Genomic DNA, 20,525 nt, shown 5'->3' with positions numbered 1-20,525 from the left:
CACATAATGCAATTGGACATGTAATGCGATTTGGAGATGACCTCTGAACTAGAGCTATTACCTACTGGATTCCACATGATGTCAAAAGAATGCCTGGCCGCCCACCTACAAGATGGTCAGACTTCTTCGTCAAGACCCTGAACGAACAGTTTGAGGCTCTTCATATTTCTGGAGCGAGCAGACGCCATTGGGCTACACTAGCACGTGACAGGGACAGATGGAGACATTACTGGTGCCTGCTCGAGCAAATCGATGAGCAACGGGACGACAAGTGATACAAGTGATCACCAGAGAATATAACAATACTATTTATTTTGAAGAACAGAATTTTATTTTTATTTGTATTAAGTACCAGTATTTGTACATATTGATGTATGTTTTAAAAATATGCTTATCTACAATAATTACCCATATTTTTATTTCTCTCAAGAACTAAATTAGTAAAAGTCCTACAAATAATGTTAAGTATCTCAGATCACTATTACTATTTTCAATGGAAAAACTATGCTTCTTAATACACATCCATACTGATGCTGTTTTTGTTAAATTATTAACATGGGCATAATTTAAATTATTAAATGGACATAATTTCCTTAATATTTAAATCAAACACAATCTTAAAGAATATATTTCACCTAATGTTTCTATGAAAGAACTGATTTTCTTCTTTCTTTGGTAGCTATTACTGATCATACATATAAGAGCATGGAAATAAAATATTTTGCATAAAATTAATCATTATCATCATCATCCCGTTGATTGTCGATTTTCTTGAGCGGTCTCAGTAATATCTCCATTTGTCCTAGCCCTGAGATTTTAGGAGCCTCTCTTTACTCGTCCTTCCCAACTGTGCCGCATTGGAGGCTCTTTCAGGGTCAGGGGAATAAGACCCATTATAAAATTAATAATTTATGTAATTTGTATAATTCATTGTTTAATATAATATAAAACAAAGGGAATAGAAGCATTATACTTTAAAAACAAATTTATGATTGGTACATGGTATGATTATGAACAAACCACAGATTATGGATACTGTGAAAGTATCCATAGTTGATATCCATGTAGTTTGATGCTGCAAATTTAACATGTTGCAGGATCAAACTGCAAATATCATCGCATAGTTGGTATTAAATTTTCTCAGGTTTGAGGACCTCTGTAGACTGTACAACTTTGACATAAGGAGGTTAAGTGAAACTCATAAATCATATTCTCATAATCCAAATGGGCATATCAAAGAGTACATTTAAAACCATCTATTTCATTATTTACTTGATGTGACAAAGAATCATTGTAATATAATCTGTCTGTGATGATCTATCCAAATCATTTTATTTTTTAGATACTTTCACTTTATAAATGTCAACTATTGTTGAAAGCATAAATAAAAATAAATATGCTCAGAAAATTGGAAGATCCCTTTAACAGAGGTGGACTTCAGGAGGTGGGGGTGGGGAAGCAGGCACATATTTAAAGTATTTTTTTCTGTGTAAAAACAAGTATAGGAAACTTCATCTCTTCTTGTGGCTGTGAGAATGAAGAGTTGAATAGAGGGAGTATTCAAGTCCAATACTCCCTCTATTGTTCTCGCTGTGAGAACATCATGAGGTATGCATGATGATACATGATGATCATGATGATACATAAGCATGATGATACTGATGCTCACTACTTTCTTTCCTTCTGACCAAATCCCAATTTGTGCAAGAGGCATGTGGGAATCTCTTTATCTCAGGGAGGGTGGATGTGACACAGCCCCAGGGAATAACTCTGAAAGCACTCTTGGGGTGAACAAATGACCTGTTCATGAGATAGTAAAATGTACTGGGAAGGCCTTCTTCTCTGAATGAAAATTTTCTAAGGAGAAAGTCTTCTGATATGTTACCCTTCCTCTGATGTAGAACATGGATGAAGTAGAATGAAGAATTATGTATATTGTAACTTTTTGCTTCCATTGCCTTTATCTTGAGCTGCCAATATAAGATTTAAGAGATCCTGTCTTAGTTGTCAGGTTAAAGTTAGAATTTTCAGTTACTTGTAGTTGAATGCATTCTTTTGAGGGATGGGGGACTGTGCTGAGGAGACTTGTGGCCTTTCCTGGTGTCTCTTGGCTCACATTGCAGTGGTTCAATCCTAGGGCCTAAGAATGCATTGCTGTTTGGGCTCTACAATGCTGGGGACTGAACTGGGAAGGTTGAAAGCAAGATACATGCTTTAATACCTATACCATCTCTCTGACCCTGATTGCATTCCTAATTGATACCATATCTTTTTAAATTTAATTTTATTTAATTTTATTTTATTCAATAAAATAAGTTTCTCGTCTGCACACATGCAGAGGAACCCAGGTGTGTGTAATTCCATCAACAGCCAACATCCAGAGAGAGACTTAAAAGCAAGCTCTCAGAAGAGAGTGATGCAGAGAGTCTCTTGCCCGCACGCCTGGCTGTCTTCCCCGGGGCCCCTCGGACGGCATGGGCTCCAGCTTCCCTCCCCACCCCGAGCAGAGCTCCCGGCAGCCGAAGACCACCAGAACCTAGCTACAGCCATGCTGGAGGCCCCTCTCCACACGTTCAGACAGGCCTCATGCCTGAAGGTGCCGGCAGAGGAACCCAGGTGTGTGTAATCCCATCAACGGCCAACATCCAGAGAGAGAGACTTAAAAGCAAAATCTCAGAAGTGATATCTTTAGCCTTCTTCTCCCTCTGGGAGAAACTGGCAATCTTCTGAGTTTCCTTCCCACATGGGACAGCCTTGCAAGCTTCCCATGGTGTATTCAAATGCAAAATCCAAGCTGGATCTCATTCCCCTGACCCTGCAGAGCCCCCAGTGGAACAGCATTAGGAGGGCCAAGTCGAGAGGGACTTCTAAGATCTCAGGGAAAGGACGAAATGAGATGTTACTGAGCCCACCCGAGAAATTGGTGATTAACAGGATTTCGTGATTCGTGATTTATTTTATTAGTGAATCACCATGAGGTACAGTTATAGACTTACAAACTTTCGTGCTTACATTTCAGTCATACAGTGGTTGAGTACCCATCCCTTCACTAGTGCCCATTTTCCACTACCAATGGTCCTAGCATCTCTCCCACCACCCCCACCCTGTCCTCCCCCAACCCCACCCCACCTCTGTGGCAGAGCATTCCCTTTTGCTCTCTCTCTCCTTTTGGGTGTTGTGGTTTGCAGTAGAGGTATTAAGTAACCATCATGTTTGGGCTATAATCTACTTTCAGCCTACATCTCCCATCCTGGATGGGCCCTCCTAGCACCCTTTACTTGGTGGTCCCTTCTCTATGTGAGCTGTCTTTTTCCCCAGCATGCAAGGCCAGCTTCTAAGCTGTGGAGTAATCCTCCTGGTACTTATCTCTGCTGTTCTTGGGTGTTAGTCTCCCATTCTGTTACTTTATATTCCACAAAGGAGTGCAATCTTTCTATATCTATTCCTCTCTTCCTGACTCATTTCACTTAACTTTCCATGTTGATCCACTTATATGCAAATTTTATGACTTCATCTTTTTTAACAGCTGCATAGTATTCCATTGTGTAGATGTATCAAAGTTTCTTTATTCAGTCATCTCTTCTCAGGCACTCAGGTTTTTTCCAGATTCTGGCTATTGTAAACAGTGCTGCAATGAACAAGTAAGTGCAGATGTTATTTCTACTATACTTTTTTTGAATCTCTGGGGTATATTCCCAGAAGTGGTATTGCTGAGTCAAATGGAAGCTCAATTTCTAAGTTTTTGAGAAGTGTCCATACTGTGATACCATGTCTTTTTTATTAAGAGACTTGGTATCCTGACACACAAAACAGTGTTTATCATCATTTATTATTAGGTAAATGCAAATCAAAGTCATTATACCTGTGAGAATGGCCCACATAAAGAAGATTAGAGATGATTAATGTTAGTGAGGATATGGAGATGAAGGAACTCTGATATACTATAGGTAGAAATGTAAATTGGCACATCCTCTATGAAAAATAGTTTGGAGATTCCTTAAAATATAAAAAGTATGGGCTGGAGCGATAGCACAGCGGGTAGGGCCTTGCATGCGGCCGACCCACGTTTGATTCCCAGCATCCCATATGGTCCCCCTGAGCACCGCTAGGAATAATTCCTGAGTGCATGAGCCAGGAGTAACCCCTGTGTATCGCCGGGTGTGACCCAAAAAGCAGATATATATGTATATGTATAGTAGAAATATTTTATGACCCAGTGGTACTATTTCTAGGCACTTATTTGAAGGGAAATAAATGCTAATTTCAGCATATAATTGCACCCCTATGTCTATAGCAGTATCATTCACAATAGCCAAACCATGGACTCAATTTAAATGCCCATGGTGAGATGGTTTGATATATATATATATATATATATATATATATATATATCCAATCACCTCTCCCATCAAATGGATGAAATTGTACCTTTTGTAACAAAACGGATAAAATTTGAGTTGTTTATATTGCATGAAATAGGGAAGGAAAGACACTTCCAGATAGTTTTGCTCATATGTGGATTATAAATAACAAATGCAAACAACAAATCTAAGTCTGAGACTTGGTGAAAATAACCAGAGGATAAAGTGGTGGGAGGAATGGGTCCCCAAGTCTTCAATGGTGCAATGGCACTAGAATTTGGGTGGTGGATGTATTGCTTAATACCCCTAAAATTCTGTAATATTATATAATAAATCAATAAACAAGGAAAAATTGAAGGAATCTTCCAACAGTTTCACAAAAATGACCCGAGAATTTCCATTCTATAAAAATTTGCAAAATTAAGAAAGAGGAAGTGGTATCATAACTTATACTTGTCCTTCAGATATTGATTTTATTCACAGGGCCCCACATAAAGGCGGTAAATGCTCATGAATTGGAAAGGCTGTCCTATTAGTAAAATTGTTGTTCCAGGGACTATATAGAATTGCAAATACTTGGTTTTCAGGAGCTATCACTGTTACTGTTATAATGAGTTGTGTTGAAGTCTTTGCTATAACTTCAGATTTAGGAAACCTAGATTAAGCCAATTAGAATCCCAAGAGCCCACATAATTAGAGGTAGTCATGTGTGAACTACTAATATCCAGAGCCACTTTAAATTCCATCTGAACATTCACTTTAATTGAGTTATTAATAATGCATTTTTGAGATCTTAAATTAAACTACAATATGCTTTTTCTTTGTTTTAAAACAAAAGATAATACAATGGAGGCAGCAATTTAAAATATTTCACACTTTGGGCTTCTATTACTTATTACATTAGAGGAGCATACACCTTTCTCTCAGCTCAGAGCTAGTTTATTTAGTGAAAAGGTTTCATTTCAGTGTTTCCTGAAGTAGATGGCATACTAGATTCTTAAAGGCTAATATGTGCCTATTCTTGCTATGTGCCCAAAGCAGTATGAGGTACCTTTCATTTTGCTCTCCTGAAATTCTGTGAAGTAAATAATTTCCTCCTTTCATGGTGAAAGTTAACTGGAGACTTGGAGAAATTAAATCACTTGCTCAAAATCATCTAGGGAAGAGGTCTAGATTTCAGAATCTGGATACTATTCCCTCCAATAATTTATAATGGCTGTTATCATAATAAGTATCCAACAATTGCATAGGAATGTCTCAAGATCAAAATATTCCCATCAAAGAAAAAATAATCCTGAATAATAGATCATTGTTATTCAGTGCTTACTATCCAACACATACGTTGTTGTTGTTTTGCTTTTGGGCTACCTCCAGTGGTGCTCATGGCCTGTTCCTGACTCAGGCGTGAAGCCTAAAAGTGCCTGAGGGACCATACTGGCATGAGATCAAACCAGGGTCAGTTGTATGCAGGACAAGTGTCTTTTATCCTGTACTATCTTCTCTGAACCTTTTAGGTGGGGGTGGGATGAAGAGAGTTTTTGACATGTTTTTCAAGTTCTTTGTTCATTTTTATTCATTCTGTAACTTGCACTGGGTGGCATATGCTGTCATTACTTACATTTTATAAGGTCAGGAGAGATAGAGAAGCCAATGGCAGTGCCATGACAGGCTCGAAAAAGGAGCTAGAAGATAGGCCTAGGTTTCGGTTCCAGAATTCCTGGAATTGAGTGCCGATTTCTGGAATTGAGTTATGATCTCCCCAAAGTAAGATAGCCATGGTGAGGTCATACCAATCAGATGCAGGTAGAAAAGCCCCCATTATGTAACCCTTATGTAACTTTCATGTAACTCCAACTTAAAACCAATCAGCTAAGTATAAGTAGTGAAAAGGCCCTCAGACTGGGGCCAAATGGGTGATCTCTGGAAAGTCCCTGTTACATAATGTTATGGTATGAAAAAAAATCACTTTGAGACTCAGGGCCACTCACTCGATCTGAGGAAGCCGCTGTGTCAGTGAGCTGGACAGAGGCCCTAACTGGAGCTAGCCTTAAGACCCTTTGCCTACCCAATACCCAACTGACAAGGTATTAATATCAAGGATATACAAGACACTAGTAGAATTGTATAACAAAAAAACCTCCAACCCCATAAAAAAATGGGGAGAAGAAATGAATAGGAGTTTCCTCAAAAAAGAAATACAAAAGGTCAAAAGGCACATGAAAAAATGCTCCACATCGCTAGTCATCAGGGAGGTGCAAATCAAAACAACAATGAGATATCATCTCACACCACAGAGACTGGCACACATTCAAAAGAACAAAAGCAACCAGTGCTGGCGTGGATGTGGGGAAAAGGGGACATTCCTTCACTGTTGGTGAGAATGCTGACTGGTCCAGTCTTTCTGAAAAACAATATGGACAATCCTTCAAAAACTAGAAATTGAGCTTCCATATGACCCTGCAATAACACTTCTGGAAATATATCCCGAGGATGTAAAAAATCACTGTAGAAATGACATCTGTACCTATATATTCATTGCAGCACTGTTCACAATAGCCAAAATATGAAAACAACCCGAGTGCCCTAAAACAGATGACTGGTTAAAGAAACTTTGGTACATCTACACAATGGAATACTATGCAGATGTTAGGAGAGATGAAGTCATGAAATTTGCTTATAAATGGATAAACATGGAGAGTATCATGCTAAATGAAATGAGTTAGAAAGAGAGGGATGGATATATAAGGACTGCACTCATTTGTGGAGTATAAAATAACATCACATGAGGCTGACACCCATGGACAATAGATACAAGGGCCAGGGGGATTGCTGCATTAGCTGAAAGACTGCTTCATGAGCAGAGGAGAGAAGGTAGATGGAATAGAGAAGGGATCACTAAGACAATGATGGCTGGAGGAACCAGTTGGGATGGGAGATGCATGCCAAAAGTAGATAATGGACCAAACGTTATGACCTCTGAGTGTCTGTGTTGCAAGGCATAATGCCCAAAAGTAGAGAGAGAGTATGGGGAATATTGTCTGCCATAGAGCAGGGGGAGCGTTGGAAAGGGGGGGTATACACGGGATATTGGTGGTGGGGAATGTGCACTGGTGGAGGGATGGGTGTTTGATCATTGTGAGATTGTAACCCAAACATGAAAGCTTGTAAGTATCTTACAGTGATTCAATAAAATTAAAAAAGATTTTTTTTAATGACCCTTTGCTTAATGCATTGCAACTTGTCTTTGTGTAATTTCTCTGGGGAGATCTCAGTCAGGTTTAACAATTTGTGGGCTCATCTGGTGTATATCATCTTATTTAAAGAGATGCTGAGACTCAGAAGTATGAGTGAGTCTAGGAATATCATTCTCTTCTTTCTTTACAATGACCAATGTTGAGGACACTCAAACCGGCACTACCCAATGGAATTGCTAACAGATTTACACTTTCACTGTCCTCCATGATCTATCACAAGAATGCCCCTTACTCAGCAGCAATCAGACCTGACCGTGGGTCAACCCCCCCAGGCTTCATGAGGAAACCTTTGGATGGTTCCTGCCACTGCTCTGGAGCATAGATCCCTTCCATTCTTTTCCCAAAGCATCAGCAGCAACTTCGGTTGCCACCTAATTCTCATAAAAGGTACGATGTTTGTGCTCATCATACACTTCGATGAGTTTCGGGCAGCCAGTGGCTTGGTAAGAGATGATTAGTTTCATGTCCAGACAGCCCAACACCTCTTACCTCTCACAATAAAAGAAGTCTAACTTTTATTTTCAAGTTGTTTTGATTTTTTTTAAATTTGAGCCACATCTGACAGTGCTTAAGTAATACTTAAAATTTTTTGTTTCGTGCTCAGTAGCACTCGGGGGTGCTTGGTGGACTATGCAGTACAGGCCTCATGCAAAGCATGAGCTCAGATCTTTAAGGTCTCTTTAAACCCTAAACATTAACCTTTAATTTGTAAGAAGTTTACATCTAGGCCAAAAGTTCCCTAATTTTCTGATCATGCTTCTGTGAATTGCCCTGTGACCCACTGGGGCACATTCGCAGAGTTTTGGATTTCTGGTGAGAGACAGTGTTAGCCTACTGTTCCTCCTGGGTAATCACTCACTTTTCACCCCCTACACGTTTGTGGAAACACTGGGAGCTTTAGGAGGATTTTCGCCTTCTTTTTGTAGACTCCAAGAAGCCTTAATTTGGATCAGGATTTTTGGCTGAAAATGGGAAGTTCAAATATCGATTTTAAGGTCTCTTAAAAAAAGTTTCTCTGCAGTGCTGTGTATTAAAAAATTACCTGAAGAGTTATAAAAAAACAATTTTCATTTGGGTTCTATCTTCAGTGTTCCTTATTTTGTTCATTTAAGGTATACTCTGGCTCTTAGAGTTTAAATGCCACCAAGAGACACACTGTTTAAATGGAGCTCGAGACCACGGTGTTGATCCTTTTGTGGTTCATAAGCATGACGATTGGCTGTTCACACATCGATATGACATGTGCCTCCCTCAAGCCTAGTGATGATGTCAGCACAATGACATGAAACAAAGAAAAAGAGAAAAAGCACTCTGACTAGAGCAGGTGTCTCACAGATAGTTCTTTGTTGTGGGCCATATGTTGAGCATTTCAGAATGTTAGCCAGCATCCTGAGCCTTTTCCTACTAAATGCAGCAACTTCCACCCTAACCCTTTTGAGCTGAGACAACTTTAAAATATCTAATCTTTCAAAAGGGGAAGGGTGATATAAAACCACTCTGAATGAGAACCATAAAGCCATTGCAAGTGGATGGGGCTGTACATATGGGTGACTTCTATTGTACCCCTTGAAAAGAAATATACCAGAAGGTGTGTACCAGGAAATGTTCTAATTATTGGAGGAAATTAAACCCAAGTGCCCCCCCCATTAAAAAAATTGTTCTATATTTCTAAGCAAACAGATGTTATATGGGGGAATAGTACAGGAAAGTATCTTTGAGAATAGGAAATAAAGGCAACAATACTGATCTAGCTGATCTGAAGCACAGCAGAAGGAAACTCAATCTTTTTTTAATTAGTGCAATAGCCTGGCCTGGGTGAAAGAAATATTGTCTCTAGCTGAGAAATTGCTGCTAAGCTGGGGAGATGAAGTACAAAGGCTTGTAAATGAAATGGATGTGAAACCTGAATATTCTCTTAACCCTTGGAAGACTTTGCCAACACTGATGATAGCATGAAGGGAAATAAGTGACATTAGAGTTAGAGTGCCTGGTGTTAATGAGTGGAGAAAAGTTGACACTGGTTTTAGGATCGGTGCTTCAATACTGTATGTCTAAAACTCAAGTATAAATAACTTTGTACATCACAGTGCTCTAATAAAATAAAATTTAAAATAATATTTGGGGTTTGAAAATAAAATACTTGCAGAGTCGACTTAGTTTGGGTTGTTTAAGAAAACTTCTTTGAAACATCCTTGGAGGAAAAGTGAAGGGGAAGAATCTAATAATGGGTGCTTGATCAAAGACACCTCTGTGATTCATGGAATTTAATCTTTCTGGAAATTGCAGGGATCCTGGGCCAAATAAAAACCTCAGAATTATGAGACAAGAGAATTGGTATGTTTGTCAAGCTATTCCTGCTATCCTTGACTGAGGGTTGTATCCATGATCCTTTAGTCTTCTGCACCTATGCCAGGTTCCAGTTAAGGCTCCAGTCTACTCCCCTCTGACTGGTGACTGCTCAGAGGATGCAGATAGGCTGCTGGTAACTTCTGCTGCAGAAATTTTAAAAAATATTTATTTATTTTTTTATTAGTGAACACCATGAGTTACAGTTACAAACTTGTGAACGTTCATGTTTGCATTTTGTTTATATCCCTCCACCAGTGCCCAGTCCCCTCCACCAATGTTCCCAGTATCCCTCCCAGCCTTCCACCCAATCCCCCCGCCCCACCCCACCTCTGTGGCAGGGCATTTCCCCTTGTTCTCTCTCTCTCCTTTTGGGTGTTGTGGTTTGCTGCAAGAATTTTTTAAAACTAAACAAATTACTTAATGATGTTCAATTTTTAATAAATACTTTTGACATTAAGGGACATTGGGGAAGCTCACCAACTTCTGTTATCCACACAGATTCTATCACCTTGTTGTTTGAGACCATGAGATACACTGCCAAGAATGGAGCAGTCATTCCAATCCTGTTCTCTACTCTTTCATTCAATCTGCTACAATTTCTTTCATGTCAAATCCAAAATACTCTAGAATTTATCTACTATCTCTGTTTCCACCTCTTTAGGACAGGACAATGCAGTTTTGTGTCTGGACTCTTACAGTAACCTCTTTGGCTCCACGCATCCACTTCTCTTAGTTCCTTGAAACTATAGGCTTTTTCTTGGAACATTCTACCTCTCACTTTATCCCAGACAAACCCAATTCTTCCAGTGACATGTTTCTTCCTATCTTTCAGTACTGGCTAAATGTCATTTCTTCATTGAAGGCCTTTCTTATTTGGTTTCTTCATAGCATGCTTCACAATTTGTAATTATTTAGTCTGTTTCTCTTTCTAGAATGTAACTTCTATGAGGGCAAGACTTATCTCTCTTTGACTACCATATGCTTCCTATAAGTGCCAGGTTAGCAAATAAAATACATAGGTATTCTGTTCAGATGAACAGTAATATTTTTAGCATGAGTATGTTGCACTAGACCTGCTTATATTAAAATAATTCACTATTTATCTAAACTCCCAACTTAATTGGACATTCTTTATTTTATCTGCCAATCTTAATTCCTAGGCCCTTACACATTATGGATTTTCACTATATATATTGTTGAATAAAAGTTTAGTAGCACAATATCAAAACTGCTACTATGGTGACAAAGTAGGGGAAATATTCTAGAATTACAGAACTGAAGTAGTGGCAAATACTATCTCATTTTTTTCAGCTCTGACTTTCCTATATTTTCACTCCATATATTTTTTAGTGACCTTAAAAACTCACTGAAATTTTTGGGCAGTGCACTACTCTGGGAGGGATGCCCACCAATGACAGAGAGCTGTTAGGCTGCCTGATTTTGCTGTGGCCATGTACTTGGGTCTTAATCTTTGATCCAATTATCCTCAGACTGTGAGTTTTCTGAGGGTTGAGACAACTATTTTTCAATCATCCATCCCCAGTGTCTTGCTTAGCAGCTGTCACATAGTAAGGACTCAATGCAGTTACTAAGTAACTGATAAGTGGTAGTTAGGTGAGTATTGGTCCTTGTTTGATCTGATTTGACTCCTACGAGCACAGGAATTTCAGAGAAAGAATATGGGCTACTCGTTACCTTCAGTGAATTATGTTCTCTTTTGGGTGATTAGGCTTCTTGTCAACTGTCTTCTGATACAACTATACAGATGGCTACATACCTACTAAGATTAGGTGGTCTGCTGGGTTAGTTACCCACTTGTTTTAGTATGACAATGGACATTTAGAGCTTTGTAGATACCTGTGCTTCTCTATGTCTAAATTGACTCCTGGCTGCATGGCTTTGGCTTCAGGCTCAGCTAATGGTTCTCACCATGGCCTGTTTTCCCTTATGGCATGGCCTGATTTGAACAAAAGTACAAATGTCTGCAGTACTTTTGTTCCTAAAATAAAGGCAATCATTAAGCACACGGGAAAAGACCTTGGCCTTGACTTAATCTTATGGACCCCCAGTCCTGCCTGCTGTCTTCCTTATTTAGACCTGATTACAATCAATTACCATTTCCACAGAACACCAGTAAGTCTTTATTAAGTAATTAAACTGACAGCCAAACAAATTTCCAAGTACATTTCTACAAATGTCTGAGTTACTGTGAAAAAGTGAGCCCTCATTTGCCTACCCTCTACCCCAGTACTGTCAGGGAGCAGGAGAATCTAAAGAAAACCACACAAATCTGCGATTAGCTAGGGTAGTGACGCTCTAGGCTCATTTAGATCCTATTGGGTTCTTGCAGTTGGGGGTGAAGTGGCTCTTGAGAGGCTCCCAGCACTTGTAGTAGTTTTCATCCAAACAATTGCAGGTCTTGAGACCCCACTTGGTGACAGCCATACTTAAAGAAGATTCAAACATAAAAGCCTGTAGGAACCGAGAAGGAGAGAGAGAAAAAACAGATGAGGTAGATAATAAAATGTGTTTGACTAGATGTCATGAAACAAATATTGAGGGCAAAGATATGGGTAGGCAGAACCTTTGAAAAACAAATCACATGAGTTAGCTTGGTGAGGAAAGTGGGTTCAAGACCTCAGTCGTGACTCTCATTCCCACACCACTATACTCCAGTGGTATTTTGTGCAAGAGACCTTTAACCTTCCCAAGTTAAAGCCTCAAGTTTTACTATAAGATATAATTGGGCCTTTAAGTCTCACATTGTTCTTGGAGCTTCTGGTGAAAACTTGCTAAACCCAAGGGTAGAAATAAAAGAGTCCTAAATAGATCCCCTTTTACTGGCTATGTTTTTGTGAAGGAAACTATACTTCTATTTTATAGAGAAGGAAATTAGTGCTCATGGCTAGCAAATGATTTTTTGCTAATGAAAATCATTAGCAGCAAGAATGGCAAAGTGATGGCAGCAAAAATGGCAAGGCTTATATTTGAGCCCTTGACAAAGAGATGGGGAGTGGGATGAAAGGAAGAAATACGTGTAAGGAGGAGGAGGAATAAAGTGTGAATCAACAAAAACTGTAGTACTCTAGAAGTCCAAATTGTAGAAGAGTCTGAATTGTTGATGTCTATTATATTTAAATTTTTACCTATAGCAGAAAATATAGAAATGCTGTCTGAATTCTACACATTCCTACTCCTCCATACTCACTGTTGCTTACTTTTCTATCCACTGCAGCTTTAAGAAAATAAAATAAAACCACATTTCACAAGTGCTCCCATTATAAATCTTCAAAATAGAGATAAACAAAAGAAAAATAATAAAAATCTATGCAACAACTTAGAGAATGTCACATTAATCATTACTTTTAAATATTTAATATTAACATCTTAATGCTTATAACAACAAGGATATATCTCAGTATCGTGTGGATGTGCAGACCTAAGAGCATATGAAAGTGCTATGCATGTTACAAAGCACTATGCAGATATGAGGTCTTATCATGACAATTACTAGTATTGTGCATTTGCTGACAACTTCTTGGGAGCCTTGTTATCTAACTGAAATAACAAACCCTTGTCCCAGTTTAGATATGAGTAGTGGATTAAGTGATCTACTCCAAACTAGACTAAGGATAAGACATATAATAGGCCTAAATTAAATTTATTTAATGGAAAATGGTGAGGGAGGTCTAAAAATAGATCCAGAGAAGTGTCAGATGCTCAACACCAGATAGTCTAGGGTCCCTGGTTACCCAGGGCTTTCTGGCTTTCTAATCCCCTAAAAAGGCAATCTTTTTTTCACTGGTGACCCAGGTCTTAAATATTACCAGGGTACTGTTCCTCAGAAAAACAGCTCCGTCCGATATGTTAGAGCAGACAGACACTACTCCATGTCTAATACAACTTTCTAAAACCAAGTTGAAGAGCAATAGCTATCGGCTGGCAAATCATAGGGTGAAGCTCCAGGATCCCTTCAAGAGAAAGCTTAATAGAAATTGTCAAATCTGATCTAGTAACTTAAGGGTGCTATAGAAACTGCAGAAGTCCTGGCCAGGGGAAGCAGCTGAGGTCAAGCATTTGGGACTCTGCAGCCTCTCCACTATTCCTGAGAGCAACTCCAAGTCAGCGTTCATGGCTGCTGCTTAAAGCAGCTGCATTGGACAGATGGACAGATATCCTCTCTGTGATGGGTCTACAAGCTGGCAAAGATAATCTTGTCATTGATTTTTAAGTCAGATAGCATTGAAGACATTTATTTGAAATTCAAGGCAAATTTGCATATAATTTAGCATAAAATTACACCTTCTGGTCCATAAACTCTACCTCCAAAAATGCAGAAACATAATTGAATACCACAGCCAACTGAGATTGTGTTTCAGCCTCAATTGTTTACTGTCTGACACAGGAGGAATACAAAAGAGGGTTTAAATCTCATTGATTTCATCCTGTGCCAAAGAGACGCAAAAGAAAATGAGAAACCAGCTGAGATTTGCTGCTCATGAATCCTGACTGTAGTTTGGCAAAGGCCTCTTTGACTTGAGAAACCAGCAAAAGGTAACATCTGCATTCCTGCTACTGTAGCCCTAGAACCCTAAAGTACAGAGGTCTGAGACAGATCACACACATAGGCTGCTTACAGATGAGCAAGAGCCATCGTAGAGCAAAACTGACAGAGCCACATAGCGACAGGAGATAGGCAGGGTAAGGTTAGAACAGTTCCAGAGGAAAATTCCTGAGAATGGGCCCAGGAATTGTACCCCAGAATGGACAGAAGATGATCCTCTCAAACGGCCACTCTTCCCCAGCCCCTTTATCTTTCTATCTTGCATGCCTTAAACCCAATACAGGGTGTTTACCCATCCACTTAGTAAAAAGAATAGAAAAAGAGTTTTTCCACTTTTTTTGGACATCCTGCTAAGGAGACCCCATACCCCACCCTTCCTACCTTTTCCTTCCTTTTCTTAAGTAAAGTTTCAACTGAATTTATTTTGTCTTTGGTCCTCTGCTTTTAATTGTGATTTCCTAAAGACAAGAAACTGAGCTTTTTGTAACATTACTAATATCCTCTCACATTTGAACACTCTTGGACAGTCTGTATGATCAAATCATAGACACTGGCTGGGTTAAATAACGTACTCATTCTGTGGACAAGACAGAGACAATGAAACACAGAGAAGTTTAACTGACATGTTCAAGATTGCATAGGAACCAAGAGCTGGGATTTGAACCCATGTCTGACTCTAAGTCCCAGGTTCTTTCTGTAACTCTCTACCCAGCCTCACAGTCTAGTATATACACCAGGCTGATTTGTGATTCTTGCACCGTGACTTTGAAGAAATGAAAAGTATCACTCCTCAAAATAATGTTGTCAAGTCCAGAGGCAGGCACTGAGCTTGCTTACCATGGTGCCATCTGCAATCCTCTCAGGTTCCAGCTTGGCTTTGCTGGCCTTCTCAAAGCAGTCGCTGTCAGGCCCATGGGGAGTCATTGCGCTGTGCAAGCTGCCCCCACCAGGCAAAAACCCACCTTCCTTTGCCTCATAGTGGCCTTTGATGAGTCCCATGAATTCACTCATGCAGTTCCCTAGGAAGATTGAAGCAATATTATTTTATTACCCTATGCAAGACCTATGGAAGAGCCTGGCAAGCTCCCTGTGTTGTATTCGATATGCCAAATACAGTAATAATAACAGGTCTCATTCCCCTGACCCTGAAAGAGCCTCCAATTGTTGAGAAAGACAGTAAGAGAGGTTGCTAAAATCTCAGGCCTGGGACGAATGGAGACGTTACTGGTGCCCGCTTGAGCCATGAACAATGGGATGACAGTGACACAATAATACAGTGATGTGAGACCTATTATATAACAAGACCTTTGAAAACAATATTGCAAAATGCCAATGCAAAAAAGAGAATTTAGTAGATTTTTAAAAAATTAATAAAGAATATAAATCAAAATGAGAACAAACACAAAACATCATATACAATTTTTGGTAGACAAAGTTGTATAGTCCATTGCCATGTAAATTACTAGGAGTCACAAATACCACTGCTTTAAAGAAATTAGGCTAGATCTAAAGAAAATCAGGGGCCAGAAGAAATGTAAATGTACATTAAAATGGTAATCATAAGAGTGAACGTATTTCATCATCTGACTTTATGGGTTTCATATTAAAGTTATTTTTCTCAAATCTGAACCCCTTTGCAAATAGCCCCACAGAAGTACATGGTATCACCTTGCTACTAGTTCTCAATCCAGAAAACTGAAGTGGAATGTGTATCTGTGTATCTGTATATCTGTGCACACACGCAGTGTTTGTGTACTTGTATGTGTTGGAAAGGTGATGCAATGGAAAGAACCAGAACTTACAGTTTACTATCAATAAGTAATCTGTGTGAAAGAACCTTAGTATTTTGTACAAATCAGTCCACAGATGCTATATATTCTAACAAATACTACCTCCTATCCCTGATTCTTACATCATCTTATTCTACTATTCTACAAAATACCTCTTAGTATTCATTTTGTCCCCTATTTCCATGGGCAGTCTTATCCCAGAATATTAAAATAGTAAAACTGGAAGGCATTCTTAGCAGAAATACAGGGAGAAAAGCAATTCTCAGTATATAATATCAAAGGGTTAGAGAGATAGCTCAAAAGGCTACACACATGTTCTCTATGTCGTAGGGCTGAGTTTGATCCCTTCACTACATGGTCCCTTGCACACAGCTGGATTGACTTTTTAGTACCACCAGATATGGTACAACCCCTCGTCCCCACCCCCAAATATATTATCTAAGACTAGGATTTATCTCAGCTGTACATGCCTTGAATATATGAAGCTCTGGGTTCAATCTATGGCACCACAGAAGGAAGAAAAAAAAAGATAAAGAGAAAACCCAGAACAGGTATAAATTAATAATGGGTTATGCATGTGGCTCACTGGTACAGTACATGCTGTGGAGGATTTAGGTTTGATCTTTTGCACTGTAAAAAAACAAATAGACAAACAAAAAAGAATACTATATTCTGTATTTTAAAAGAAGTCTGATCATGAATTAAATATACCATCACACTCTTCACTCTAGCAGTTTCATCAAGGTCACCTTCATGGATTAATTATAAGAAGAGACCAAGACAGAATTCAGCTTTGATATTCATATGAATTTAGGGAGCAGTGCATTTGGTGATGACATTTCTACATCATGTTCTGTATTTCAAAGGACAGTGAGAGGGTGGACCTGGCCTTTCTGATTAATGTTGAATCTACTTGACAAAGGTGCATTAGGATAGCTGTAGGCAGTATCTACAGAAATAGTTTTCTAATTTCTCCTATAAAGTCACATCAAAGGATCACAGATTTTGATTATTGCTAAAGGAATATTTTAAAGCCTCTAGGAAAATTCATTTCTAATCTATGATGCTGTTTTTTTCCTAAGATCTTATTTAACTTGAGCTAAATTTATTATCAGAGACATTTTACAAGTCCATTTGTTGTGAGCAATAACATAGAAGCAAATTTGTCCCAATCAGACTGTCCTAGTGGTGGTGGTGGTGGGGATTCAGTTTATGCCCAGTGCTGCTGGGGTTTGAACCTGGACCTTATGCATGCAAAACACCCACTCTAGCTTGGAGCTACCTCTCCTACCCCCAGACTATCATATAATCTCTGTAACTGTATGTGGAGACAGGCCCCAGTCTCTCCCCACATTTGGTCTGTAGCCTTTCTGTATAATCAGCTCCTGATCTGTTAATTCAAAATACATATTATCAGATTCTATTTGACACCAACTAATCAAAACCTCTAATCAAACTCCCTGGGGATGGACTTGGGAATAAACATTTAAAATAATAAGGGAAAATGTATTCTAAGTGATTTTTTTTTTTTTTTGCTTTTTGAGTCACACCCAGCGATGCACAGGGGTTACTCCTGGCTCTGCACTCAGGAATTACCCCTGGTGGTGCTCAGGGGACTGCTCAAAAGACCATATGGGATGCTGGGAATTGAACCTGGGTCAGCCGAGTACAAGGCAAACACTCTACCCACTGTGCTATCGCTCCAGCCACTCTAAGTGATTTTTTTATGTTACCTACTTTTTCTGCTGTTTTTGTGTGGGCTTCTTAGGGAGCTTGGGGCCACTTCTGAGACACTAGGCCTGGTGTTGTAAGCTTGATGGTTAAGTATTTGGTTCAGTAATGCGGTGCTACTCAGGCTCACCACAGTCACCCTGTCAGTGTGCTTGGGGGACTGCCAGGGTTATAGTGCTTAGAGGATCATGCAATGCTGGGGTCAAATTCAGGGCTTGTTGCATGCAAAGTATGTGTTGTAGCCCTTTAAGATAACTCTCTGCCTGCCTGTAATGTTCTTAAAATGTGTCTAAAAGAGTCACATGAACACCATGTGGGAAATTGTTAAAATGCGAATTCTCTGGCCCAATCCTGAACTTAGAGAAACATAAAGTATGAGAGCAGGGCCAGGTATCTGCATTAACAAGCCCTCTGGATGACAGAGCTACTAAAATCTAAGAAGCATGACAAAGAACAACCTCAATTCAAATGCTATGTGAAATAAATGATCAAGGACTAGAATGTGGTTCTAATTCTCTCTCCTTGACAAATGATCCTCCAGAGAATTGAACTTCCAAGAGTACAGATTGGCCTGGTAATGGGCTTGACACACTTTCGAGGAAAGTTTGTTACAATTCCTTTCACAGTGCTTCTGGCTTTGGCTTCTTTTTAGTGCTAACTGATCCCTTTTCTATATCATAATGGTGTCACCGAAAAAAGATGCTACTGTGATTTGGCCATGCAGCGACCTTCCATCCTAGGTGCCCTAGTCCTCAACAAGTGTCTGACTTGCTCATTCTATGCATTGTTATGTCTTGTTGAGCCCTGTCCCCTGGGAGCTAGTGCAGGTACAGAAGAGTCACATATACTCAGAGGGGCTTGAGATTAGCTAAAGTAAGAGGTTTATTTTTCAGAATGTTTCAGACAAAATATACCTCAATTTTCAGATTTCTATGTATAAAACTGCAACCAGAAGGCGGAATTGTACATTGAACTTTAGCTTCAATTCATAGTTTTTCTACTGTACAATAAAAAATGCCAGCCCCATTTAGGAATGTAATAAAATGGCATTGTATAATGCAGTCATTTATTAAATATTTATTGCATATCATGTACCAGGTACACTGTGATAGGCACATCTGCTAGTGATCACTAGTGTCTGGTCTGGCATCACTGCCTTCAAGTGAATCCTGACACTAGACACTCACCCAACTGTGGGGCCTTGATTAAATTTCTTAACCATTTTTATTTCTTTTTCATTGCTAAAACTGGGTGGGAGTAGACATTCAGGTAGGAGTTCCCTTGGCAATAAATGTCAGGAAGTCATTTAAAAAGACATGAAGAAATGTTTGGAGAGACAAAAAGCCTAAATACCAATAATTAATTAATTAATTAATTGGTTTTGGGCCCATTCCATGTTGTGCTCAGGGGTTATTCCTGGCAAGTTAAGGGGACCATCTGGTATGCCAGGGATAGAATCCAGGTGGGCCACGGGCAAGGCAAGTGTCTTAACCTACTGTCTTAACTTTCTGCCCCAAATCAAGAAATGTTAGAGAGACAATATATATTCCATAAAGGAGTAGCCCACTGCCAGTGCAGGAGGAAACCAGACCCCATCTGTGACCCACTGATGCCCAGGAATGATACCCTGATAAGAATAAGTAGAGGGAGAAATCTCAAGGTTAAAAATCCTTCTCCTTGAAAACTCCCTAGCAATACCCATCAGTCTAAGCTCAGGCAGCTGAGTCAAAAAAACTAAAAAGTAACCAAAATGATATGCATGACACTCTATCAGTAACAGTATTGTAAACCACAATGTTAAAAGTGGGGAGTCCAGAAAAAGAAAAAAGTACCTGACATAGGGGAAGACTTCAGGGTTAGAAGGGAAACTGGGGACATTGGTGAAGGGAAGTAAGTAAACACTAGTGAAGGACTTGGTATTGGAACATTGTACTCCTGAAACTCAACCATGAATGAGTTTGTAACTCTGTAATTCTTGGTGATTCGTAAAGATAAAAAGAAATAGTCCAAAGTCTTTCTAAAGCAGTATGGTATATTCCATTCTAGAGCCCACACCCCTCCACTCTGGAACATGGCATCTTCCATTGATGTTAGGACCTACTCCATTCTGGAGTTGCCCGCACATCCCATGTTGGCTTGTATCATTCTTTTACTTTATGGAGTTCTCTCTTCGCTCTCTCCTCTCTAGTATTTCCTACATAAAACTATTTTATTTCACTACCTTATTCTGAAATTTGTTCTCTAAGGTCAAGACAAGAGCCTGAATGTGTGGGACAGGCTCCTTTAACCTGCCCTCAGTTCCCTGGGGCACACACCCACAAACACAGGGGGAGATGATGTTATTACCTTTTTCTTTTTTTTGCTACTGTATAGGATTAAATGTGCTAATAGCTACCCATGATGTATTCGATATGCCAAACAGTAACAACAAGTCTCACAAGGGAGACATTACTGATGCCTGCTCTAGCAAATCGAT

The 20,525-nt window shown here is 39.3% G+C and overlaps 1 protein-coding gene and 1 non-coding gene across 2 annotated transcripts in view; one reads left to right on the top strand and one right to left on the bottom strand.

The window, feature by feature from the left end:
* The first annotated feature begins 8,802 nt into the window (after positions 1 to 8,802).
* On the top strand, positions 8,803 to 8,903 carry LOC129402613 (small nucleolar RNA U13). The gene has a single exon (XR_008628728.1). It is a non-coding gene; the product is annotated as a small nucleolar RNA U13 (small nucleolar RNA).
* A 1,499-nt stretch (positions 8,904 to 10,402) lies between these two features.
* HGD (homogentisate 1,2-dioxygenase) overlaps positions 10,403 to 20,525 on the bottom strand; it is a 55,614-nt gene continuing 45,491 nt past the window's right edge. The window contains exons 13-14 of the mRNA XM_004606692.2: positions 15,366 to 15,547; positions 10,403 to 12,436 (exon numbers count right to left, since the gene is read on the bottom strand). Of these exons, the coding sequence (XP_004606749.1) occupies positions 12,287 to 12,436; positions 15,366 to 15,547 (332 nt within the window). The 3' untranslated portion in view covers positions 10,403 to 12,286. The remainder of the gene's footprint in view (positions 12,437 to 15,365; positions 15,548 to 20,525) is intronic.

This window comes from Sorex araneus, chromosome 2 (assembly GCF_027595985.1).
Source record: "Sorex araneus isolate mSorAra2 chromosome 2, mSorAra2.pri, whole genome shotgun sequence".
Taxonomy (NCBI): Eukaryota; Metazoa; Chordata; class Mammalia; order Eulipotyphla; family Soricidae; genus Sorex; species Sorex araneus.
Note: the sequence above shows the minus strand (reverse complement) of the source record. Positions and strands in the feature narration are given on the sequence as shown.